This window comes from Aythya marila (assembly GCF_965140915.1).
Source record: "Aythya marila genome assembly, chromosome: 12".
Classification (NCBI taxonomy): Eukaryota; Metazoa; Chordata; class Aves; order Anseriformes; family Anatidae; genus Aythya; species Aythya marila.
This window is the reverse complement of record NC_139053.1, coordinates 3145485-3172535: the sequence shown is the minus strand read 5'-3', so window position 1 is coordinate 3172535 and position 27051 is coordinate 3145485. Positions and strand designations below refer to the sequence as shown.

General features: G+C 39.0%; 1 protein-coding gene across 1 annotated transcript in view; it reads right to left on the bottom strand.

Moving 5' to 3' along the window:
• LONP2 (lon peptidase 2, peroxisomal) overlaps nt 1–26802 on the bottom strand; it is a 44594-nt gene extending 17792 nt beyond the window's left edge. The window contains exons 1-10 of the mRNA XM_082770044.1: nt 26444–26802; nt 25384–25618; nt 24438–24569; nt 23024–23146; nt 21965–22128; nt 21173–21267; nt 19120–19378; nt 7943–8084; nt 2399–2549; nt 636–762 (exon numbers count right to left, since the gene is read on the bottom strand). Of these exons, the coding sequence (XP_082626170.1) occupies nt 636–762; nt 2399–2549; nt 7943–8084; nt 19120–19378; nt 21173–21267; nt 21965–22128; nt 23024–23146; nt 24438–24569; nt 25384–25618; nt 26444–26676 (1661 nt within the window). The 5' untranslated portion in view covers nt 26677–26802. The remainder of the gene's footprint in view (nt 1–635; nt 763–2398; nt 2550–7942; nt 8085–19119; nt 19379–21172; nt 21268–21964; nt 22129–23023; nt 23147–24437; nt 24570–25383; nt 25619–26443) is intronic.
• Between the last annotated feature and the right edge of the window lie 249 nt (nt 26803–27051).

Below are 27051 nucleotides of genomic sequence, written 5' to 3'. Positions count from 1 at the left end.
TGTTCCTGGTCATAAATGTATCAGTTCATTCAATACACTTCTTCCATTGTAAACAAGTCACTTTCAAGTTCAAAAGATGTTCTGATTAGTATCTTTGCTCTCCTGTCCAACTGAAACAGTAGTTCTGATTAGTACAAGCTGTTTAAAAATGCATTTTCAATTTTTAAAACGAGTTCCAATTTTTAGACAAATGTGGCCCATCAAATCACAAGAAACAAAATGATAATTACTTTTTTTTCAATGAAGATGACAGAAATAAAATTTCATTCTTTAAAATAAAGTTTGTCTGCTTCCAAGACCATGAATTAACACTGAACACTGCAGCAATACCAGCATCAAGTGCTTCTATTTATTCATGCTGCCTTATCAATTGTGCCAACACAACTGATCCAGAGCTACACTCTCAGAGCCAAAGACATGGAATTCTCTAGGGAAACAAGAATGATTTGGCTTAGAGAGCAGAACCTGACAGAGCTCAGAAAGAGCAATTCCATAAGTTACCAACTGTTGAACTTCTAAAGGTATGAAGGACAACAGATCTTAAGAAGTGTTTTGTGTTATCGCTCTAAAATTAACTCACTAGTTACAAGAAAAATAAGTTATTGAAAATTTAAAGCAATGAACAACGGATTTACCTAGTAATGATGTCTAAAGTGGTTACTTGTGGAATCTGTATCTGCTGTGGAGTAAGGCCATGTTGTTCAAGCTGTTTAGGAATCAAGTGTCTATGAGCAATTTCAATTTTTTCTTCTTGTGTGTATCCTTCAGAAGAAAAAAACACATGTTTACTGATCTTTTTGCTTTTATACTATAATATCATCAAATTTCATACCAGTTATAATTTTACCTGATTGGATTTAATAATAATAATAAACAATAAACAAACAGTATACTTACCTCCAGATCACAAAAATTTACTCAGGTCCCTAAAGTAAGACTTCAGAAAAACATTCTCATTTACATTTATAGTAGTTAAATTCTAGGTACTTAAACTGCTCGTCACTCATGTCTAGAAATAATTCCCCTATTTAAGAAACACTCCACTCAGGTACGTGCCAACTAGATGCACAAGTTCCTGTATAAAGGGTTCTAAAGAGGCCTTAGTGTGACAGAGTAAAACATTAAGCATATTCTGTATATGTCTAGAAAACTGGATTTAATATGCACATATGCATGCATGTGTGTGCATACACACGACAGCATCAGTCACTGTTTCAGCGATCCTGAAAGTCATTTTGATGCCTTGCAAGGTGATAGCCACACTGGAGAGTTATCTTAATTATTAGGGCAATCATTAGGAAAGGAAAGGGATAGGTGCAATGCATTATCAAATCGTGATTTAATATAAAACCACACAAATAATCTTCAGAGCAAAAAGTAGGACCGAGATTTCCCCCAGTCTAGCCCATGCTCAGACAAAAGACTGGCTACTATATATCAGATGTAGGCTTCCCAGTTCAGGTTGCTTATGCAAGGCCTAAAATTTACACTTCCTATGTTTCGCTGAAGATGCAGTCCTTATTTTACCGAATTACTTCACACAGATGAGAAAACATTTTCAGAAAATAGTTCAATGCACTATGTTTTTTTCTCACACTATTAGTTCATAAACAGTATTTCTAAAAATTGAAAAATTTTGTACTAGTAGGCTTTAGACACCCTAAAGAACTTACTTTGCTGTAGCAAATACACAATGAGAAAGAGGAATAAGCATATCCTAAGTATGTTACAGAGCTATGCTATTTTTCTTTGCATACTTATCAAAGTATAATACCTATGGGCTCTAACTCCTGTGATGCTCACATCCAGCTTCATTTTCTCAAGTCCTAATCACCTCCAAGCAATTTTCACACAGAACTATAAATGTGTGGGCTGACAGAAAACGTTCAACAGATTCTTCTCTTTCCAGTAACTATGTAGGTCTCTGGAGGAGCTCTTCCTTTTCATACCAGTACTTATTCCGATGTCAGACCTAGTCAGTTGCTGCAATTAGTCTTTAACCAGCTACAACTTAAAGGGCGGCTGGTATGATAACTTTGTGGTTATTCATAACCTCATGTGAAGAATAATTTTACTCTTTCAAAGATCTCTTTCTTCATTGGAATCTTAAAAAGATGCACCCACCAACAGACAAACGCATCAATTAGTGAAAATATTGTTCGAGAATGTAATGTTATCTCCATATAATTGAAACTGAACTTTAATAAGTGCTATACTAAAACCTTCCAATCTCATGACAGAGTCTGTAATGGAGGCATTGTGAACAGTCTCTTTTGATGATTCTGGCTGTAAAGTCTAGTTTCCCTAGGAGGATTAACGAACTGCTTTTTATTTCAGGAAAAACACCCAACCTTAAGGACTTGCACTAGCCATTTTAATAAAAACACTTTAGTGTTACCTGGAACTTGAATGACTTCCATCCTGTCCAGCAGCGCAGGTGGGATAGTAGCTGTAGTATTGGCTGTGGCTATGAAAAGGACTTGGGACAGATCAAAGGCTACATTTAAGTAGTGATCGGTGAAACTGTGATTTTGTTCTGGATCCAAGACCTTAACAAGAGTGAAAATAAAATTGATGCATTTGCTCCATTAGACATAAATAAAATATACATATTTTGTTAATAGGATCTGTCAATCTGACTATATATTCATAAAATATAATACTATTATTATTTAAGCCTCAATACTCTGACTACTTTAAACTACATTCCATACCACATACCAAAAAAAAAAAAGTTGGTAATAGAACCTTTAATTCTGTCCTATTGACAGCAGTACTGAAATAGATCCTACCTGTCCATTGCCTTGTATTCAACATGAACAATTCAAACAGTACAATTATTTTTAACATAAAATGTGCATAATGAAGTTAAATTATAAAGTTGAATATCAGAAATTGCTGGAAGCTAATTAACTCAGCACAAGGGATATATCACATATTGCTACCAAATGTTTCTGTGACCGCTAATGTACCTCCACTACAGAACGCTGCTGATTTTAAGAATTAACTTGCTTAAAATGTTTTCCTGACTCTTCTCTTTCAGTTTTTTTGTTTGTTTGTTTGTTTTTAAAAAGAAACGACTTCCTGATGATTACCCTTCAAGTTTTCTAATATGCAATACCAGCAACAGCTCCAACCACTGTAGTCAGCATAACTTTTTGATGCCAAGGGCTGAAGAGGTCCTGTGTAGGCCACTTCTCATGGGACTGAGGTCACTGCGAGTCATTTAACTCTGCATCCATGATTCTATCCTTCCTTCTGATTTATACTGTTGGAAGGTAACAGTTCCTTTCATTGTTAGTATACTTACAATTATTTTAAAAATTGTAGTTTTTCTTCAGTGAATGAAGAAAATAAAACTCACTCCACTGTTTTCCTCCATAAATGAAACTATCAACTTCTATTTTGGCTGGGTCACACATAAACATAATCGGTGAACCAATTTCTTCCTCGCCTTAAAATTCACTATCACATTCAGTTCATAGTATCAGAAACTGACATTTCTAACCAATTGATGCAGAGGTAAAGATAAAGGTGATGGCAAATATATTTGATTTTTTGAGTATTTTCAACTCACAGTGGTTTTCTTCCTGTTTATTTTTCAAATGATCATTTTTCACTAAAAAAATTCAAGACTGCTGGAATTTTCACTTAGCATATTAATAACAGGCTTTCAAATTAATTTTCCACACACTCTTTTGATATCTTATTTGTATGGGGAACCCAAAGTGGGGCGCAATATTCTAGATGCATTCTTGGCACTAACAAGTGCCAAGTAAGGGGACAATCACATCCTTTTATTTATGGGCTATGTCCAGTTAACATAACCCAGGATGCTGTTGGCCTTCTTGGCTGATAAGAATGCGCTGCTGGCCCACATTCACCTTGGTATTAACAAAAATTCCCAGCTCCTTTTCAACTAATCTGCTCAGAAAGCCTTTCCTCAGCTTGTATTCTGGCATAGCACTGTTCTTTCCCAAGCTCGGGACTCTGCACTTATCCACGCTGGATTTGTCAGGTTCCTGCTGGCCCATGCTTCCAGCCTGTCTAGGTTTCCTTGGACAGCAACCCTGCCCTCAAGACTGTGACCGGTCTCCCTTAATTTGGTGACATCTGCTGACGTGATGCAAGTGCATGCCGTCACCTCCTCGAGATTCCTGATAATAGCAATAAAGAGGACAGGTCCCTGTACAGCCTGTGGTACTCAGAATACTACAGGCCTGCAGACAGAGCCAGACCCACTAATCACTACAGTCTGAGCCTGATCATCCAACCAGCTTTATACCTGTCTAGGTGTCCACCCCGCCGGGCTGCAATTCGGACAGAATAATGTTGTGGGTGCAACTGGCCAAAGCCTTGCTAAAGTCAAGGTCAGCTACACTCACCGTTCTTCCTTTACGCACAAATTCAGTCATTTGTTCATCACAAATAGTAACCTGGTTGGTCGGGACTGATCTACCTGGGTGAATGCAGTGACTGCTCCCATTCACTGTGCTCCTGCTCAGGCACTCAGAAATGTGTTGTTTACCACCACCTATGTACTGCCCTCGCTCCATCCCCCCTTAAAGTATCGCCACACTTTTTCTTCCCACATGATGAATTATCAATGCTATGCTCACATGAATTCTCATGTTACAAATAATGGGACCTATGCATCTCCTTAGAAATGGCACACTACTGTCAAAATAATTTATCTGCCCATACCCAAATGAATGCATGCCTTGTCTTAGCAACTTGAATTATAGCCAAGAACAGTGTTTATAATTCTAAAAAAATAATGAATTTGAACACTTCTTAGCTAGCTAGGAAATAAACAATTCTTAATTTTCATTACTCTTAAATTCTGTTAAATCTTTGAAAAGTTAAAAATCTTCAGAATAATAATGTTCTATGGTCAGAATAAACTATCACGTTTTATAGCAGGTGTCTGCATGCATGTTTATCTCTTTCTCCTTCTAGTCTCTAACTAGAAATTCTTACAATTTCTACGAAGTGCTAGGCTGCTCATTATAACATCATATTATTATAAAATAGTTGTGTTATTGTACTTGAGTGCAAAAATGCTATCTGAAAAAGGTAAAGCAAGCTGTAATAAAAAACAACTTATCTAAGGAATACCTAAAAATATGAATTGTCTGACATTTTCTACAGGGGTTAGAGTTTCTCTGGACTAATAATTCTTTGTTACGGTATCAATTTCTTAAGACTTAAAACAGGACCATGCCTACACAATCAAAACAGATTTTCCAAAGCAAATAGAACTGTTCTTTGGCTAGTTATCTGTGCTAAAGTTCAAGTTCAAAAGTTTTCAGATACACAACTAATAGAAAAATATTAAGTACAAAAAGAACATTTAATGAACAAAACATCTTGATTAATTTATGGCCGATAGCTCACATGTCTACAAAGGCTTCTCTGTACCAGCATTTTATTACCACAAAATCCAGAATAAGTTCCATGAACATTTAATTGCCTGGCTATGCTCCTGGTCTAATTTCCTGCATACAAATACTCGCTATCAAGCACTTGGATCCATTTCTATTTTCTTCTGTTTTAAAGTGAGGTCATCTAAATTTAGACTAAAGCATTCCCTTGTTGATGAACAGTAACTGGAAATAAGAAGACATTCTGCTTTGCCTAAGCAACAACTCTCCAGCAGCACTAGACCTAAACACATATCCGGTGATTATAAAATATCAAGCTTTGCTTCCAAGCTTATAGGGCATGGCAATTTCCCACACTGTGGACAGTCAGTGAGTGTTTAACACACCTACACAGTAAGGAAAAAAAGAATGCGCAATTTATACTTAATGATGGCACTTACCGAACAAGAACCAGCAGTCTGAAAAACAAATGTGCTATCTAGGTGACCACTTGCTATTGTTTGTTCTCTTACATAATAGCCCACTTTGCTCATTCCAGATGGACTTTCCAGCAGTGTACACCACAAAAAGCTGTCACGTTCGCCGTTCAGGCATAAGTACTCCTTTACAAGAGGTAAAGCACCTGCTGCAGGATGTTTAGACAGCAGCAGAGAGATATACACATCTCATGTGAGAGCAGCCCAGACACGGTTAACAGAGCAATTACTTCTCCACATGCAACTTCTGGTCAATTATCAATAACTTACAGACTGCAGCCCAAGCAGACAGTTGGAAGCTAACTTAACAAGCCTCTGCTGGAAGTAGAAGCTGAGCTGAGCACCACTGAGAATAAGGCTTTAAAATATGGAAAGCAGAAGCATCCCAAAGCAACAAAAAAACACCAAAAATTCAAACACAAATAATTAAAAAAAAAATAATTTAATTTGCTCTAATGTAGCATTTTCATATTCTAAACACTATATTAAATGCTATCGTTAAAAAAGAGTCAAAAAAATGACTGTAGGCAAATACTACTAGAATCATTTACTTTTATTCCCAGCCACAACCTCCCAGATACAGAAGTTAACCGTACTTCGGTCTGACAACTGAGAAGCTTATAGGAATATTTGCTAAATCATTTCAGTGAAAATGTACCAGGCTAGCTCAAAAGATTTAGTTAAATATTTTACTAATCCAACTCATTTTGACTGAAACAGGTAACGAACAATCACAGAAGCAGCTCAAGCTTTTCAGCGATGGCATGGTAGCCTCTGTAGTCAGAAAGAACGTACACAAGTGGTAGACAGGATAACAGTACAGCAGCTTAACAAAATACTAAATATACACAATACCAAAATCATTAAGTACACTAACACTGAACAGTCTGAAGTGTTTAAGTTTGGCAAACACTTGCTGTGCCATTATCTTCCTCATCCCCTCCTTTCCTCTTCAGCAGTGCTAGGACAGAAAGATGTGCACAATCTTCAGTGCTAAGATAATGAGGAAGGGCAAAGCTCCTCATCTCTTCCCCATACCCTTGAATATACTCCTTCCTCTCTATAGCACACTACTAGAACAAAACTGCTAAATATGCAAATCAGTGGGAGAAGGAATTATATTGGAATATCATCGTATTTCATTCACCAGGGAAAGAGAAGGGATAAGTAAGGTTCTGGCAGCTCATTACTGCTCTGTACTGCAGACTCCTTCAATATGTCAAACCTGCAAAGCCCAGGCCTCAATTCATCACAGCCTCCTGAAATCCCAACAACTAACCTAATTAATAATATCTCAACAGTTGATAGATATTACAAGAGTTATCTTCTTCACCAAAGTCCCTGATTTTACCTGTATCTTTAAGGAAGTCTCAACTCTTTGTGGTAAAACTATACCATGTACTTCAAAATTGTATTAATTTGTGTCTTGGTCTGAGTCCCAAAGTTAAAGAAAAAGCACACTCCCAGGCAAACATAACAGCTGACTTATGGAAAGCAAAGCCACGTGCCACATCATAATCAGTCAAGAAGTCGGAAACTGTGACTTAAATGAAAAATTTTGCTTCAGCAAGTTAATTACAACATAAATTAAAGAAATGCTGCTAAAAGAACATGCAACTAATTCATATTCCATGCTAGCTCCAAATAAGCTTGTATTAAAATTGTTCGAAGAAATAAAGGGAAAACTTGAAAAAAGTTCGCCTGCCTTCTGGCTGGTCAGTGGTTCTTTCAGATAGCTAGCAGCATTTGGTCATTAAAAACCAATGCCTTAAAAATCCTCCAAATATATTTAAAGCCTAAAGAGTCTTTAAATATACACAACACATAGTACAACGTACGTCTTCACGCTTAAGTACAGACCACTGACATTAAAAACATCCTTCTTAGTATACTGTATGACACCATTTGCTTTGTGCACAATTGAGAGGAATTCATGAACTTCAAACATAGTATGTGGTATTTGAGTAAAAGAACTGATGCTTCATGCTATTTTTCCTCCAGTAATTCCTATTTTCCCAAGTCCGATATTTTACTTCTTTTTAGTCATAAATGTAAAAATACTTGTAATTTGGTATCTCTTACCTCTAGTAAGGCTGCTGCAGGATCCCCCTGCAAGCTCTTGCCCAGTTTATCAACCTCATCTAAAAGGAATACTGGATTGTTAACTCCAACTGTCTTCAGTCCATTGATTATTCTGCCAGGCATACTGCCAACGTAGGTGCGTCTGTGAGAAATAAATGTATGTGGGGAAAGAGGAGTCAGACACATGAAACAGGAGTAGAAACATTGAAAACAAAACTCAAAAATGCGATAATAAGCTGCCTTATAACAATTCTTCCTTTCTTGCACAACTTTTTGGAACTAATAGATAGAAACACGGAATATGCATCTAAACTGATACAAGCAATTATATTAGAAGATGGAAATTCCAGTTCCATGTTGCATTAGTTGGTCTAAAAAGATAAACTACTTAGCCACTGAAGAATAGGGAAACTTTATGGCTTACAGGCATTCTGCATGAATGTACAAGTTCTACTGTACGAGCAAGCAGAAACAGATTTGGGAACATTAATACTACAATTTTAGTAAGATGATACAGGGTTTTTGTCATCACAATAGAATTTACATAGCACGTTACAAATTAGGTCTGAATTCCAAATATGCTGAAATGTTGATATGTACTGCTTTAACTGATACTCATAAAAATAATCCTATCAACATGAAATGGGATCTGGAACAGTGCAGTGGAACAAAAAGGTATCTGAATTTATTCTGCAAAGCTAGTAAAACTTTTTTCACAATAAATACAGATATTTTACATCCATGCATATCAATTGTTTGCTGTATTTATCATAGCTTTTTCTGCTTGTGTGTAACTAATCAAAATACAATAATTAACAGTACAAAATGCTGATCACTCAGAAGAAAGAGATACACGAAGTGCTGAATTAGAGTACCTATCTCATGACACTCAGAGAGCAGATATGCAGAACAGGCCTGCTTTGCCACATGATCTGTTTTAACACAGTCCAAAATAAACAGGATGACATTTAGAATGATGAAACCAAAAGTACCATGGGAGTAATTTCAAAACATACTAGAGAAGACCTTAAATATACTAAAAAAAAAAACAACCACCAACAAACCACTCTCAAAACACATAGCAGTTATGTTAGTTCCATATAATATTTAATGACTGAGGGTACAAACTGCAGTTACTCTATTTAATTCTGGATCTGACCAAAAATAAAAGTTGATAAGATCTTTTAAATAGGCAGAAGTACAATAGAATTTTAGTTTGCCTATTACCACCTCCATGAGACAGCTGTTACAGACTGGAGCAGACCAGTGCAGTATGCACTAGTTTGTCATCACCTCACTGCTTTTTTTGTAGAGCTTTACTCTGCAGTGAACAAGTGCACTCCTCTCCACTGAGAAGTACACTATATAACATTTATTACTGATCCAGAATCTGCACGGGGGAGCTATTATACTAGCATGTCACTTCATTCTCCATCTGCACACACCAACCTTGCCAAAAGCATGAAAGGATCCCATAAAATGCTATCAAAAAAATATGAGACTGAAGCAGAACTGAAGTTCACAGAAGTGAATCATGTAGCAGTTCAACGAAACTAATCATTGTAGCAATTCTGTTTTTTTCACAGGATGCTTACTGCACCAGTAAATAATTTCATATGCTTCACAGACGATGCAGCCTGAATATTTTTAATATTCTTTCTATACCAATAATAAGATAAAATATTTAAGTAAACATTAAACCTTCTTACTTGCTTGATACATTATTCTCAAGTACATGCTTAAAGACAATACACTGAGCACGTGTGTATTTATACACACTAAGTTTTAGCTGATCCTTTTAAATTCTATACATTTTTGAGACACCTGTGTTCCAACCGGTTATAAAAAACAGCTTTGGCTTATAAACTGAATGGAGGTATACTGGGTTTCTCCAGTGTAGGGAAAGTACTGAGAACAACCAGCTCTTTCTCTGCCTTTACCATCTGACTGCAACAAAACAGTTCAAAGAATAAAGGCACTAGGTACCAAAAGATTTTCTGAATAGCACATGTGTTTATTTACACCCTCACCCTTTTCTTTTTTTTTTTTTTTTTTTTTTCTCCCCCAAAAAGAAACACTTAAAAAAAATCAGGGTTTTTCTTCCCTGATAAACAGCAGATATTGTTATTCATAGACTGAAATGCACTTTTCCCCCCTCAACCCTGAAGCCAGACTTCAATTCACAGTCATTTTAGTTTAAAGAAGATTTGGGTATTTAATGACACAAGAACACTTGTAGAAGATTCTCATATACACAAAATCTTTCAGTGAAATTGTTGTGCACAATCAAGTTCCTTAATATTACACAAAAACCAAGCTCTAGGAAGGATGAAACAATGCATCAAGATGCAGTTATGGAAAAACAGGAAAACAGATAGGTACTCAAGCCAATTTGTAACAAGTCACATGAGATTAACAGATCAGAGAATATCAAGAGTATCAAAATTAAAGGGCTTCTAAAGCAAGAGATAAGAAAAAGATTCCAACAGTTACAGCAAATTATTAAAAGATTCTTTGTTTAAATGCACTCTGTCCAAAATAAGCCTTGGGTCATGAGCTACCACATAAAAAATAGAAACGACAGTACAACTGAAATGGGTCTACTGTTACTAAAAGGATGAAATGGTTACCTATACAACTCAAAACATCTTCAAGAAATCAAAGGCCAAAATTAAAGGAACTTTTTGCAGGAAATATGGAGGAGTTCTGCAAAATACCATCATCTCCACAGAATTAGGGATAATAGATGATAAAAGTACATGGAGGCTAAAGTATTCTGCTCTTCGTTTCACTACGTAACAACTGACTAGTCTTTCTCTTTCTCCCTCCTGTACATTCTTCTTCTCATTTGCAATTTAAATTGTCTCTAGATTTGGTAAATCAAACAATTAACTTCAATGTAAATGTTTAATCAACACATTGCATTTCAAATAAAAGCATGTTCAAGTTAATTTACACAATAGAAACTTGGGTCTATGCATTTTAGGATTACAAATACCTAGGTATCAATCTACTCTTCTCATGTGTAACAGCCTAAATCTGTGATACACCTTCATTTATCAGAGATGGACAAATGCCTATTTCATTATGCTACTTATCAAAGACTCACGATCTTCAGAGTGAGTAAGGAATGCTAATGCCACACATTTAACAACAAAGAAGAATAACCTAGTATTTTACCTTAAAAATACAAACATAGATAGCCTGTTTTATTTCTAAACAGTTACTGTGGAACACAACTGAATGAAAGAGCCCTCAGAGACAGACTCAGCAGATATTTACATATTAAAACACTGCAATATCGTAACATTAAAATTACAAGCAGATATGGCCTTTTATCTGTTTGGACATCAACCTTTGCCTTGTAACATGTAAAAATGAATGCTGCTGTTTGTGAGCAGCAGCCACCGATTGTAAGGATGTTATTCTCTATTTTCATTATTTCAGCAAGGGATAAAAGAAAGAAAAATGATGCTCTAACATTAGCATTTTGATATAATGTGGCTTTGCTCAGTTTTTGACACACTGTTTCTCTCCATGCATTCAACCTAGAAACAGCATCAGCTCCTTTCCATTAAAACAGGAAGTTCAGATCAAGTTTCCTGGCTGTCTCTCCTCTGTAGTAACAGCTGAAAAACACCTTAAGAGTTCATGCCACAGAAGGTCTATAATTTAGTAATCTTTTTATTTTTAAATCAGTTAAAAGCTACCCTTAAGAAACACTAGAGCTGCACAGCCTGGCATCAGGAGCTACCTATCATAGAAAAAAGACAGGTGGAAAAATCTAACTTGATCAGCTCTCCCAAGGTACACTAGGAATGTTAATGAATCAGAACCCTTAAAGCAGTCTTAGTATTATAGATAAAAGCATGACCCAATTTCTTCATGTTGTTCTATGACAAACAGTTTTAAATTGTTTTTAACTACAGTGGTTTTCAAACTGCAGAATTAAGAAAAGATAACAAAGTTAATGCCACTGGAGATACTATTTATGAACTGGGGTGCACCTACCCAAGTGCTTTACAAATGTATCTATGCTTTGCAATTGTGTAACAAAGCTATTCTGCAGGGGTCAAACTTTTTTTTTTTTTTTTTCTTTTTTTTTTTTTTTTTTTTTTTTTTCCCCCCTAGTACAACAAGGCCTGTACTATGGCTGGTCAGGAACTGCACCTTTTCACACACAGATGCACCTGAACAAATCTTCAGCATATAGCTAAGCCAGAAGTGAACTATCCAAGCTTCTGGAAAGTGAAGAGTGCTGATAATAAAAAAAAAGAGCACTTCGCACAGGGGAGAGAGAGAGATACACAGTGATCTCACTAGCACCTCTATAAATGAACGGTGCAATTACATCTTTCCTTTTTAAAAATAGAAAACTACACACATGCAAGAGAGAAGATCGTACAGTTCGTGCATGGAACAAAGTATCAGGACTGAGATCTTACACTCAGTGAACTTATTGGGTAACAGTTATTTTTTTAAAATTCAAGTTACCACCAAGAATAAAAGAGCAAACTTTTACATATGGTGTAGCTGAGTTGTACATGTAACAACAGCTGGAGGATGTCTGATAAAGCAGTTCTGTTTTTGTACCAAGCTGATGACTTCATTTGGGGAACGCAGAGCAGTAGTAGCTGCTCCGCACCCAATCAAAAACAACTCACAGAAACCCCAGCTGCAGGCACATGATCCACGCTTTGATGGTAGAAACTGGGCACTTGCAGATTGCCCTAGTTACGCCTCACGCAGAACAGCACACGGAGACACCACCACCCTCCCTGCTGCAATCCAATACGTTTTGCTTTGCTTGCTGAATCTAGCAGCACACCCCTTTCACCTGCGACAGTAACACACTGCCAAAGCAAATGCCATTTCAGGCACTATCTGCTTGCAAATGAGATGGATCCACAGTTTCTTTCTTAATGTTTTAGTACATTTGGTACATTCTGTAAATGTTTAGTACATTAGTGGGTACATACACTATCGTTTTTCTGCGGTGTTAATGGTATCTTTTAACTTACGCCTTAAAGCCTAAATGGGAGCTTTGAGGAGAAAAAGAAGGGCTCCCAACATGTAGTCAGCTTCCTAACCTGGTACGCCCCTCTGACTATTACCCCCTTTTGATAGTCCAGGCGGGCAGTGACAACATCGAAGAGAGAAGCCTCAAGGCTATCAAAAGGGACTTTAGGGGGCTGGGTCGGTTAGTGGATGGAGCGGGAGTGCAGGTGGTGTTTTCGTCCATCCCTATGGTGGCAGGGAGGAGTTCAGAGAGGACACGGAAAGCCCACCTGTTAAACACGTGGCTCCGGGGCTGGTGCCAACGCAGAAATCTTGGGTTTTTTGATCATGGGGCACTTTACTCAGCACCTGGCCTGATGGCCGCAGACGGGTCCCTATCTTTTAGGGGAAAAAGGATCCTGGGCCAGGAACTGGCAGGGCTCATTGAGAGGGCTTTAAACTAGGTAGGAAGGGGGATGGGGCTGAGGCTAGGATTGTTGGGGCTGTGCCAGGGGGAACAATGGCAAGGCCGGAGGATAAGGCAATGGCCCAGCTGAAGTGCATCTACACCAATGCACGCAGCATGGGTAACAAACAGGAGGAGCTGGAAGCCATCGTGCGGCAGGCAGGCTACGACTTGGTTGCCATCACGGAGACGTGGTGGGACCAGTCTCATGACTGGAGTGCTGCAATGCCTGGCTATAAGCTCTATAGAAGGGACAGGCAGCATAGAAGGGGTGGTGGTGTGGCTCTCTATATTAGAGACTCTTTCGAGGTTGTAGAACTCGAGGTTGGGAATGACAAGGTTGAGTCCCTTTGGGTTAGGATCGGCAGGGACAACAAGGCTAGTGTCCTGGTCGGGGTCTGCTATAGACCGCCGAACCAGGATGAGGAGACGGATGAGGAATTCTACAGGCAGCTGACAGAGGTTGCAAAATCATCAGCTCTTGTACTCGTGGGGGACTTCAACTTCCCTGACATATCCTGGAAGCACAACACAGCCCTGAGAAAGCAGTCTAGGAGGTTTCTGGAGAGCGTGGAAGATAGCTTCCTGACGCAGCTGGTTAGTGAGCCTACCAGGGGAGGTGCCCCGCTAGACCTTCTCTTCACAAACAGAGAAGGACTGGTGGAGGACGTGATCGTCGGGAGCTGTCTAGGGCAGAGTGACCACGCAATGGTGGAGTTCACTATTCTTGGCGAGGCCAGGAAGGGGACCAGTAAAACCGCTGTATTGGACTTTCGGAGGGCTGACTTTGAGCTGCTCAGGACACTGGTTGGTGGAGTCCCTTGGGAGGCGGTTCTGAAGGGCAGAGGGGTCCAGGAAGGCTGGGCGCTCTTCAAGAGGGAAGTCTTAATGGCGCAGGAACGGTCTGTCCCCACGTGCCCAAAGACGAGCTGGCGGGGAAGAAGACCGGCCTGGCTCAACAGAGAATTGTGGCTTGATCTTAGGAGGAAAAAGAGGGTTTATAAGCTTTGGAAAAGTGGGCAGGCCACTAAGGAGGACTTTAAAGAAGTAGCGAGGCTGTGCAGGGACAAAATTAGGAAGGCCAAAGCTCATCTGGAGCTCAATCTGGCTACTGCCGTTAAAGATAACAAAAAACGTTTCTATAAATACATCAACACAAAAAGGAGGACTAAGGAGAATCTCCATCCTTTACTGGATGCGGGGGGAAACTTAGTTACAAGAGATGAGGAAAAGGCGGAGGTGCTCAATGCCTTCTTTGCCTCAGTCTTTAGCGGCAATACCGGATGTTCTCTGGATACCCAGTACCCTGAGCTGGTGGAAGGGGATGGGGAGCAGGATGTGGCCCTCATTATCCATGAAGAACTGGTTGGTGACCTACTACGGCACTTAGATGTGCACAAGTCGATGGGGCCAGATGGGATCCACCCAAGGGTACTGAGGGAACTGGCAGAGGAGCTGGCCAAGCCACTGTCCATCATTTATCAGCAGTCCTGGCTATCGGGGGAGGTCCCAATCGACTGGCGGCTAGCAAACGTGACGCCCATCTACAAGAAGGGCCGGAGGGCAGACCCAGGAAACTACAGGCCTGTCAGTTTGACCTCAGTGCCAGGAAAGCTCATGGAGCAGATCCTCCTGAGAGTCATCATGCAGCACTTGCAGGGGAAGCAGGCGATCAGGCCCAGTCAGCATGGGTTTATGAAAGGCAGGTCATGCCTGACGAACCTGATCTCCTTCTATGACAGAGTGACGCGCTGGGTGGATGAGGGAAAGGCTGTGGATGTGGTCTACCTTGACTTCAGCAAGGCTTTTGACACCGTCTCCCACAGCATTCTCCTCAAGAAACTGGCTGCTCTTGGCTTGGACTGGCGCACGCTTTGTTGGGTTAGAAACTGGCTGGATAGCCGGGCCCAAAGAGTCGTGGTGAATGGAGCCAAGTCCAGTTGGAGGCCAGTCACTAGTGGCGTCCCCCAGGGCTCGGTGCTGGGGCCGGTCCTCTTTAATATCTTCATCGATGATCTGGACGAGGGCATCGAGTGCACCCTCAGTAAGTTCGCAGATGACACCAAGTTAGGTGCGTGTGTCGATCTGCTTGAGGGTAGGAAAGCTCTGCAGGAGGATCTGGATAGGCTGCACCGATGGGCTGAGGTCAACTGCATGAAGTTTAACAAGGCCAAGTGCCGGGTCCTGCACCTGGGGTGCAATAACCCCAAGTAGAGCTACAGGCTGGGAGAGGAATGGTTGGAGAGCTGCCAGGCAGAGAAGGACCTGGGAGTGATGGTGGACAGTCGGCTGAATATGAGCCAGCAGTGTGCTCAGGTGGCCAAGAAGGCCAACGGCATCCTGGCTTGTATTAGGAACAGCGTGACCAGCAGGGCTAGGGAGGTGATCGTCCCCCTGTACTCAGCTCTGGTGAGGCCGCACCTCGAGTACTGTGTTCAGTTTTGGGCCCCTCGCTACAAGAAGGACATCGAGGTGCTTGAGCGGGTGCAGAGAAGGGCGACGAAGCTGGTGAGGGGCCTGGAGAACAAGTCCTACGAGGAGCGGCTGAGGGAGCTGGGCTTGTTCAGCCTGGAGAAGAGGAGGCTCAGGGGTGACCTTATCGCTCTCTATAGGTACCTCAAGGGAGGCTGTAGCGAGGTGGGGGTTGGCCTGTTCTCCCACGTGCCTGGTGACAGGACGAGGGGGAATGGGTTTAAGTTGAGCCAGGGGAGTTTTAGGCTAGATGTTAGGAAGAACTTCTTCACTGAAAGGGTTGTGAGGCACTGGAACAGGCTGCCCAGGGAAGTGGTGGAGTCACCATCCCTGGAAGTCTTCAAAAGACGTTTAGATGTAGAGCTTAGGGATATGGTTTAGTGGAGGGCTGTTAGCGTTAGGTTGGAGGTTGGACTCGATGACCTTGAGGTCTCTTCCAACCTAGAAAAATTCTGTAATTCTGTGATTCAGTACTAGACAACCAGCCTACGTATCAGTAACACTCAGGAAACAGGAACCTATGTCTCCTCCAGGTTCAGACGGCTTCTGTAATTCCTTTCTGTGACTGCTGCCAGAAGCACGATACAGATTCACTTGACTGGGATTAACTTGGAGGATCTATTCATGCAAAAGGACATCACAGAGAACACTTTACAGAAAGGCTGTAGTTTTAACTTGATTAAATCTGAGAAGCAGAAATGCAGAACAAAAACTGTAGTAGAATTAAAAAAAAAAAAAGTATTCAACTTGTTTTTTGCTTACAAACCTTGCAAAAGCAGTTGGTTACAAGGGACTCCTGCTAGCTGCCATGATGTTCTAGTGTTCAACTATACACTCATTTGTTGAAGAGTAACCACATAGAACTCTTGTCAGTTCTGGATAGTGTTTTTCCTTTCTTGTCTTATCAAATACTTCCCATCAGCTAATTTTTTGCATTTTTTTTTTTTAATTAAGATTAGTTTCTCACATGTATTAATAGTTTAATAACGCCTTCAAAAATACTATGACGACAGCCACAAGCACCTGAATTTGACAGTTTTTAAAGTCCTTATGTAACTGTAGCCTTCTGTATTAGGTGTAAGTGCAAGACAGAAAGCCAAAAATTAAATAAAGAAAACAGTAAGGAATTACCAGCAATTGAGTAAGAGTTGATGACAGTTTTACTTTTGTTCATAATGTCTGCTTCACAGACACGGTCTCCCTTTTAGAAATGCTTGATTCGCACTGAGCTGTGGAAAAAGTTACTTAATGTCTGTAAATGCTTAGTATTCAACAGCCTCTAGTGGTTCCAGTTCAAACAGCAACTGGTAGTTGAACTACGCTTAAATTACTTTTAGGATCCATACCATAAGTAATTTGAAACATGAGAATCCTTACTTACTAAAACAGTGACACTTTGTGAATTACAGGAATAACGTCCAGTGAAGAAGGAGGGCAGTCTTGCTGCTTTTTCCATTTGTATCTAAGTAAACTGGCAAGAAGGCCAGATACTGCAAAGGTTTACAAAACAATCACAGACACACTGTTGCTAGACACCGAAAAATGATATATTAAAACTAATGTATCTACAACCTTCTACTATGCAATATTTAGCCCTCCAGTGGCTGCTGGGTATGTTGATTAAACCCACCCTAAGAAAAAACTTAAGATGATCATTCAAGCTACATGCTCAAGGCCACACTAGGTGTGTCCAACAGTGGAAAACAAAACCCTGCAGATTTGTGACAGAAGAATGCATATAGGAATAAACACGTATTACTCATTTTCCCAAGGGAGCTCAACCAAAGGTCTACAAAACAACTCTGAATTTTAAGCTGTTATCAAGTACAAAACCACTGTTTCAATACTTTTTCTCCCATGTTCTGGGTGAAGAAGTGACTGATCAATAATATATTAAACGCTAGATTCCTAGTAATACATTACATCCTGGATTCCTAGAAGTTTATGCACAAGAGTTTCATCACAAGATTCCCCAGTTCCCAGCTGGGACTCTGAACTTCGACCACGCCAATGTGCTCACTCATACAACGAGCTTACATGCTGACAAGTTTGATACCACAAAATAAACTTTTGTTAGGCATTTAAGTTTTCATTAAAATCAGTAGTGAAGTAATAAGAATACCAAGGTCTTTTTTATGCCTTGAAAACAAAAAGAAATCACAGGATAATCTGGAACCGAAGTAACACTGACGGTGTATTCTGAGAGCTGAAAACAGCAGCACAGCCATGGGGCAAAATTATCTGCTACACGGCATCAACAAAGAACCAATTTTAATTTGCAATTATTTGCCAACTGCTGTAAGGAGAAATCTCATGGTTTTACAGATCTGTAGAGCCCCAACAAATTCATTATTCCAAACTTCTTACACTGCATGCAGTAAGCACAGAAGATGGTTAACAGAACCAAAAATGCTGCACTGATGTTTAGCAGTTACTTATCTACATTACCCATTCGTTATGCTTCCAGTTGTGAGGTATGGAAAACAAACTGATATAAACAAATGGTTTAGAAGATTAAGGTGTAAAGAGATGTAAGATGAAAACAAAAGTCCTAAGGAAAGTTAACCGAAAAATCTCCTTTGAAGTCTTTCAGCTTAAGTTCCTTGTAAAAACGGAAAAGTAGTACACCAACAAGTTTGAAATACTATTAATAACTCAGTTGTTATTCCTGAGCAATTTTTAAGCATCACTTACAGTTTTTATTCTGGCTTTAGTATCAAACATTGTTATAAAGTACTGAATTGTTGATAAAACACTACTTTTTGTAACTAAATCTTTGCGCTCCCCTTCAAAGGAGAAAAATCAGATCCAATATTAAGAAAGTTGTTTGCATTAGACTTTCTACTGAATTTTAGTACACAGGGCCAAAATAACAGAAGATTAAATGGCTTAGAAATATAACTGCACTTTTAATTATCCCAAGCATATGTCAATTCTTAAGGCACAAACTTGTGAAGTTCACAGTTCATGATTTTTGTGTTGCATTTCTAGATCCATTTGTGATTATTCTGTTCTCCACTGTTACAATAAAGGGCAGTAGCAGAAGGATAAATACCTATCTCAACACTGAATATACTCTCCTGTTATTAAAATTGTATTACTGAATACCAATGAAAATCAATTAATAACTACCAGTGTTTGAAATTAGTAAAATCTCTCTACATCAGCTGAACAATTAAAATAATCGATACGTTCTGTAATAAAAGAAAAAAATATACATATGAAAGGAGTAAATTGTTACCTGTGGCCTCGAATATCGGACTGATCACAGACTCCTCCTAAGGCAATTCTGTGGAATTCTCGACCCAAAGTCTTTGCAATTGATCTTCCAACACTAGTTTTACCAACTCCTGGGGGTCCCACAAAACAAAGAATGGGTCCCTTGAGGTTGTTTTTAAGCTGTCTGACAGCTAAGTACTCCAAAACTCTCTTCTTCAACTTCTCCATAGCATAATGATCATTATCCAAAAGAATTCGAGCTGCACGAATTTCTAGTCGATCTATCGATCATTGACAACAGAAAGGATATCAGCACATTTCCCCTTTGAAATGGAAACAATTCATTCTACAGTACCACAGAAACATTCTCAAATACGTTCATTAATGGAATCCTCCCAACACACACGATTGTACACAATGTTTCACTAAAACAAAGTTCTTATAATCCTTTTTTCTTTAATAAGGAAAAGTAAATTGCTATTTAAACTATAAAACTATAAACTGTAAATTACTATTACTATAAACTATTGATAATGGAATTAAAAACCACACAAACAAAACACCCTTCCACTGTGTCAGAGATTTGAAATCTGGTTCAAATGAACTTTATACTTGTCCAGAAACAGCAATTCAGCAATGTACAAAATTCTCAGCATTTGCTTCTTACAGAAACAAGTCTGATCCTGTCAGGTCTTATCAAATGACAAATTCATCCCTATCTCCTCTTCATCATCTACTTATGCTACCATCTGACTAACAAAGCAAGATCCCATTGGCTTGAATGGCAGGCTTTACTTGCTATACAACATTTATGCACTACATAAAATACCCCTGTGATACTAGGACTGGAAGAGTTAAGCTTTTGCAGTTGCCATAATTTGAGATAAATTGAATCCAAATATTAACTAATGCTTAGCACAAATCTCTGTCCTTTCCTCTATAACATAAAGAGAGAAGGCAGGAAGTAATGAAGTCTATCAACTCTGCACACACCTACCTTTCAACTTCTACAGGCTGCACATTCAAACCTCCTCATACCAATAATTGTGCATGTTTCGCATATAGACAACAGTTATTAGTCCCATCAACCATGTGATTTTTTTTGTAATGAAACACTGAACAAAAAATTACCATAATTTTCTGGATTTTTAAATTGAATTTTCCATTTTTCTATTCATGTATATTTTTATTTACTGTATCTATGAAGTCCAAAGTATCACTCACATGAACACAAAAACAAACTTTGCAACTTTGCTTCAAGGAAAAACTTCAAACCATGTGACATGGCATAATTCTGCAAGATTAAAGAGCACCTTTCTCCAACAGGACATGAGAGTCAACAAACACTTTACCCACTTTGGGATTCTTTGCGTAATACTGCATTTGTATGCAGATATTTTCTTTAATCACTAAATTGAAAAAAGATGTACAAGCAAATTCATGAACACACAAGGGTCTAGTTCAAAAACGCCAAGATTTGTGACCATGTGTGCGAAGAAGGCAAAAGACATGTTTCTGATGGTGTGGTATATTAAATTTCTGTTTAAGATCAGATTGTTTTAAAAGTCATTTAAAAGCTTCATTCTTCAAAAGCTAGAAGTAACTAAAACCCTTTACCCCAGCAGAACACTCTTCTGGAAAGTAATGTTGCCCAATTAATCTACTCACGTTGGTCAGAAAGAAAAGTCAGGCTTGATTTTCTACCTTTTTATTGTTTTCCATTTTTGCATCCTGTTCTTATAAGAATAATATCAATCTCTACTCAAAGCTTTTGAAAACTGTGGTAAAAAGCTGAGAGGATACTTGGTTTTTTCTATTGTGCTCAAAATTTTTACAACAAAAAACTACAACTCTCCTTTTTTACCTTCTTGTTCTTAACCAAACTTGGCTAAAATATTCAGTATACAGATCTTATCTTAAAAAAGGTAATCTGAGAGGCTTTAGTACCATTAATAACATTTTTACTATGAAGCAATGAAAAAAATTTTTGCAAGAGAGAAGTATGCAGTCTTTGCATTGTAGCTACTTGTCCTAAAACATCCCTGCAAAAGACAAACAATAAAAGAAGCATTTACCTTTCGTACTCTTGTTCCATGGCAATTCTACCATAAGTTCCAAGTAATTTCTTGTCAAAGCATATTCTGGCATTGACTGCGGCATCTTCTTTAATCTGGAAGTACATGCACAGACTTCATAAGGCTAATGAAGAACTAACTGCAAAGACACTCTCCTGTACTACAAGAAAGGTATTTAGCAAACCCTCTTAACTTCCCAACATCTGCAATACTAAAAAAGTAAATAACTATTATATCAGTTAGGAGATTGTCTTTGCAGAATGTAAAACAAGTTTACTAGCATTATATAACCAGAAAAGGGGAAAAAAAAAGTATCATATCCCTATGCATACAATGCATACACAATGCATGCAACACAATGCATATACATTATCACCAAGGAGGTTGTTAACCATCACCTCTACCACCGATACCAGTTATCTCCACACCAAAGGAGGAGGAAAAAAAGACTAGTATCTGGATCTTTTAATCCACTAATTATTAACAGCAGTGGTATTATTTGTCCCCACCCTTTTCTTTTACTTTTTCACTTTATAACATAGAGGTTTAGAGTCTACAATTTAATGCTTTATTAATTTATAATCCACACATAGAAGACTTTGTATTTGGAAAATCCGACAAGATGACAAAAAGACAAAATGATGAAATTTGTAAGTAAAAAGTAGCACTTCACCAAAATGCTGAGAATTGTTTCTAAAACACAACCAACACAAATACATAATCATGTAAAAGGCTAAAGCAATATTTCTTTCTAAGAGAAAGAAATGAAACCCTCATTTCAAAGTCTCCTACCTCTTTATTTCCTTAAGACAAACTTTAAGAGCTTGTTCTGACATACTGGATGTTCTTATCTTTTTTTCCAGCATAACAACATCATCATGATCTTCCTCCTCCTCCTCATCTTCTGCAGTGCTTGGAATGTGATTGATTCTTCTATTAGGACGAATAGCTACAACCTATGAAATAGATAACAGAAAGCCACAGAATAGCACCATTTTTTATTTTTTTTAAGAAGGTGGGTACTTGGACTTTGAATAGAAACCATAAGAAAAACATGCAAGATTTTCGGAAAGCCCACTTAATAGAAAAAGTCAGATTTTAATCCACTAAAATACTTGAAAAGGTGTTGCTGGTATAACTTTAAAAAAGTTAGTTTTTATTTTACTGTACATCATTCGCTAAGTGCATTTGTCGTCTTATCTAATAGGTAACAGAAGACCAGGACAAAATTTAGAAGAGTAACTGTGATATTTTGAATGGCTTAGCATTGCAGCCCATAGTATTGGGCAGAATAAGGATAATCTTTACAAAACAGATAAGTCATCTCTCTTACTCTTTTTCATTTCTCAATTACTTCCTGATTTCTAAATTGCATATATATAATTAGATGCAGCAAGTCTAGGTTGCCCCAGTTTAGCCAACTACATTTCACAACACGCATTTATATTTCAAACACATATCTGCATTTCAAAAAGCTGTCATTCACCTTCAATGCTATTAATAAACTGTACAAATCTCACTGCACAGTATGCACATACCATGTGTGTATACTGGTCATCAGATGATTCTTTAAAGAAAAAAAAAAAAAAAGAGCATTTATTCAAAGTCAGAAAATGCCCAGATTAAAAAAAACGATGCCTGGGTAACTTTGAAAGAATGTTTTCTTTGTTAGGTGCCTGAACAACCAAAGTTGCCAGCTGGGTGTTCTCTGCTGATACAGAATGACCATGAGACATTGTGGCCACAGATCAACACTTTGCACAAATCACAATCATATATGTTCATCAGCCTGTTTAAAAGTGCAGCTTTATATTTACGATATTTAAGTATCCCAGACATAAAGGTCCATACCCTTTTATCATCATCCTGTTTGGGTTTTCTTGTTTTTTGAAGCAGCTTCAGTCCTTCAATTTGTCTAACAAGCAATGGTATAGTCATCTTGAATCGCTCCTCCAGCCTAACAGCATCTAAAATCTAAGAGCACAGAGTTATAAGAAACCAACACGTTCACACCAATGGATTATCAATGTGGGGAAGGAAAACCCTGTTGATGCTGTTACTGTTTTTTGATCACTGTTATGAAATAGATGGTTTGGGAAAAAAGAAATAAAAAATGAAAGAGATTACAGAATACAAAATCTAGCCTTAAGGTCTGTATGCCAAAATTACAAAGTACCTCAAAGAACAAAAGTTTGTCCCATTTTTAAAGTGCCTTGTTAGTTCAGTTACATTTTCTGTGGCAAACATCTACCAGCATTCTATTTCTCAGTTACAGAGCCTCAGAAAAGAGCTCTCTCTTGAAAAAACTACAGCACGATCTCCTCAGCTAACCGAGAAAAAATCACCTTGTGCATTAAGCTGTTGGGTTTTGTTTGTTTGTTTTGTTGTTGTTGTTTTTGACTTTATACAGTATTTCATTCTCATGTTTAATTATGTTCATGTGTGGAAATGGATAGAATCTGATGCTACTTCCACAGCTTCCACTGCTTGCTCTCTTCTTTATCACTTCAGACAAAAACTGGACACAGTAAATTTGTTGTTTGATGTACCTTCCTCCAGCAGGAGGTTGTATTACAGTGCACAACTTCACTTCAAAGTACTGCATTTATTTTTAACTGTTGTACTCTGAAACAATTTATGTTACGCTTTCAATTCAAGGTTGAATTCATAGCACTGGCAGTGACAAAAGAAAAGGAACACAACTCACAAAAACAGCAATTAACTATAGGAAGACTAGTAAGTATCCTAACATAAGTATTATTTTTATATAATATTATTGTAACATAAGATGCAAATTTCACTAGTGTCTCAATATTTAAAAAAAGCCACATGTTTAAATGTTTTTTAAAATGATTAAAAGGAACCTGATTCTGGAATTGTTAGCATTAAATATATAGTGATCTGTCAACTCTGACAAGCAAGCAAGATTTCAACACAATTTAAAGATAGATTTATAATTTTTACCATGGATGGGGAAATCCATGTTCTATTTCTGGTTGTTGTATAAAATGATCTGTTTCCAGCACTAACTAATATTTAACTTTTAGGTGAATTCTGACATAAAGACATAAGGAAAAATATTTTAAACAACAGCATGAAATTTGTTAAATATATTCGCTATCAGTTGTAACACAAATACTTCCTAGCATGACATTATTGCTGTTCAATATCATGTGTAAGCAACTTCAAAATTATCTAAAAAGTGATTAACTATAAGAAAATAGCCAACACCTAATTCTCCTTAAATAGTTTAAGGACATAATACCTGAAGCTTCTCTTGGTTGGATGTACGGATGATAGAAGTAAGTATATCTGGCAAAGCTTCTCTAGGCAGGTTGTCCAGAAGACGTCTCAGCTTTGCAACTGCAGGAACAGACATATCCAGCATCTCAACCAACTGTAATGAGCACACAATGGACAGTATTTGTAGTCGTTGATGTTTCTTTTTAAATTATGTAAGCAACTATCTGACCTAAAAAGCAGTGCATCTTTAAGTATTGGTACGAAAAAAATGTCTAGATGCTTTACCAAAAACATAGAAAAAAAAATGCATGCAGAAGAGGCATTAACACAGCATAGGACAATTGAGACTTTGGGCTTTCTACTGGTTCAAGAAGTTCAAAAGTATCATCATAGTTCCCAGTGCTTTTTTCAATGCCTACATCTCCTAGTAGCCCCCAAACATCCTGATTACAAACATTTGCAGTTCCCTTAAGGCTATTATCATTTTTCTTTTCCACTTCCTTTAAACACAAATTCAATATACCCTGGGTTTATAATGGTTTATAATAAAGATTCTATACATTTTTTCCCATTTAATAATATACTTAAAATTAACAAATACTATAATGTATACTTAAAAGTAAATAAATCAGTTATGCATATCATGAATCCTGGAAAAAAACATCTATTCAAGTGTTCCTTTTACTAGAGTATACTTATTGCATTACTATATATGAAACAGCATCAAGCTATTGGAATAGTAATATACGCATGTTAGAACAATCCTGCAATGAACTGTACTGAGATCCTGGAATCCAAAACAGAAACCTTAAGCTATATCAAAACTTTATTTTCTAGTAGAACTGAAACTAGCTGTCACTGAAAAACATGATAGAGGGGGAGAGAAAGGCAACAAGAAGAAACAAAGAGAAAAGTCTAAGTACAAGCAGAAATGAACTGATATACTAAATAGGATTAGAATAATTTACCTGTACTGCATACTTATAGAATTGCTCTGACAACTCTCCAAGCTCCTCCTCAGATTTATGCTGATTAGTAAACTGCTCAAGTCGATCCAACTGTTCAACTTCAGCAACTGGATACGGCTTCTCTTTCAGCAGCTGCAGTATCTGGAATCGGCAGAGGCCCGTAACCAGCAATGTATAATGGGGCTTGGGCCAGTTGCTACCAACCACCTGGACTGCTAGAGCAGCAGTGCCAATCCTAAAAACAGAACACATTTTGTATTACTTGGCACCTTCCACAGAACATTTCACGTGTCCCTTACCAACAAGAAACTGAACTGTAGGACCTCTGAGGTCGTAGTTCATTTTCAACACAGGTAACAGAATTACATGACCTCTTTTGCACGCAGATCAACAAAACCAAACCTTAAAACTCAAAAAGGAACGCAGTAACTGACAAACTAACAATAGCAATATAATACAAACATCCTTTTTAGGAACAAGTAGCTTTTTCATAAATTATTGAAAGGATCTCGGAACAGGACAGGAATGCTTACATTTCTGCTTGAACTATTTGCACTAGAAAATGGGGTGTTTGTAAACTACTGTTCTTCAGTGAAACTGTCTGTCTCATCCAGAATTAACGTTTTAGTTCGCATTTGTCTGACTGAACTATGATTAAACTACCTGCTTAAGCAGAATTAAAATACGTTATTGCAACATGTTACTGAATCCGCTAATGCAACAAAGTTTTGTAAGGAATAAAGCATATCAGTTCTATTTGTACTTTATCCCACAGAAATATAATTAGCTTTCAGTAACCTAGCTCTCTGCCTGCGTTAGTTACTAAAGCACAACAAAAACCAGTAACGGGTAGAGCCTTATTGACCCCAAGCTTTATCGCACCGCGCTACCCTCCTGCACCCCGGTCTCGCTTTCCCAACTTTCTGGCAGGCGCCGGCCCCCCAGTCCCTGCCACGGCGACCCCTCCGGAGAAGCTCCGTGGAGGGGAGAGGCTGCCCCAGGGCGGCCGAGCCGCAGAGCCCCGTCCCCAGGGCCCGGCTCGCGGAGGTGCCGGCGGTACCTGTGCAGGGAGGGCAGGTCGTCGCAGTCGGACGTGGGGTCGCTGGTGTTGGGGATGACGCCGATGATGGTGCTGCGCAGCGAGGTGCCCTTCAGGAGCCGGCTGCGCACCAGCTGCATGTTGCGCGGCGAGTCCACGCTGGTCCGCATGGTGGAGCCGGGCAGCAGGACGCCTTCATGGGTGAGCAGCAGCGGCAGGCGGCTGGGGATCTGGATGGCGCTGCCCGCCGCCATGGCCGCCCGCTGCGCCCCGCCGCGCCGCCCGCCCACGGCCCGGCCCCGCCCGCTACGGGCACCCGAGAGGGACCGGCCGGGCCCGGAGGGACGGGGCGGGAGGGGCGGCCCCGCGGCACCCGCCGCCAGGCGGCCCGGTCCTGTCGGGGGCCCCGCCTGCCGCCGGGCCCCGGCCCTACCTCGCGTTTTGTTCTGTGGTGTTTGGTTTCTCCCCTGCCTGGGGGTGATGGCGCGGGGACAGCGCTGTGCCACGGCAGCCTCGGCCAGCAGAGGGCAGGCTAGCACTTGCGATGGGCTCGGGGTTTCGTTTTGTGTGCCTGTTAAATAAATAAATTATTCCAAAAAGTGCTCTGGAAGAGTTTGTAATAACAAAAG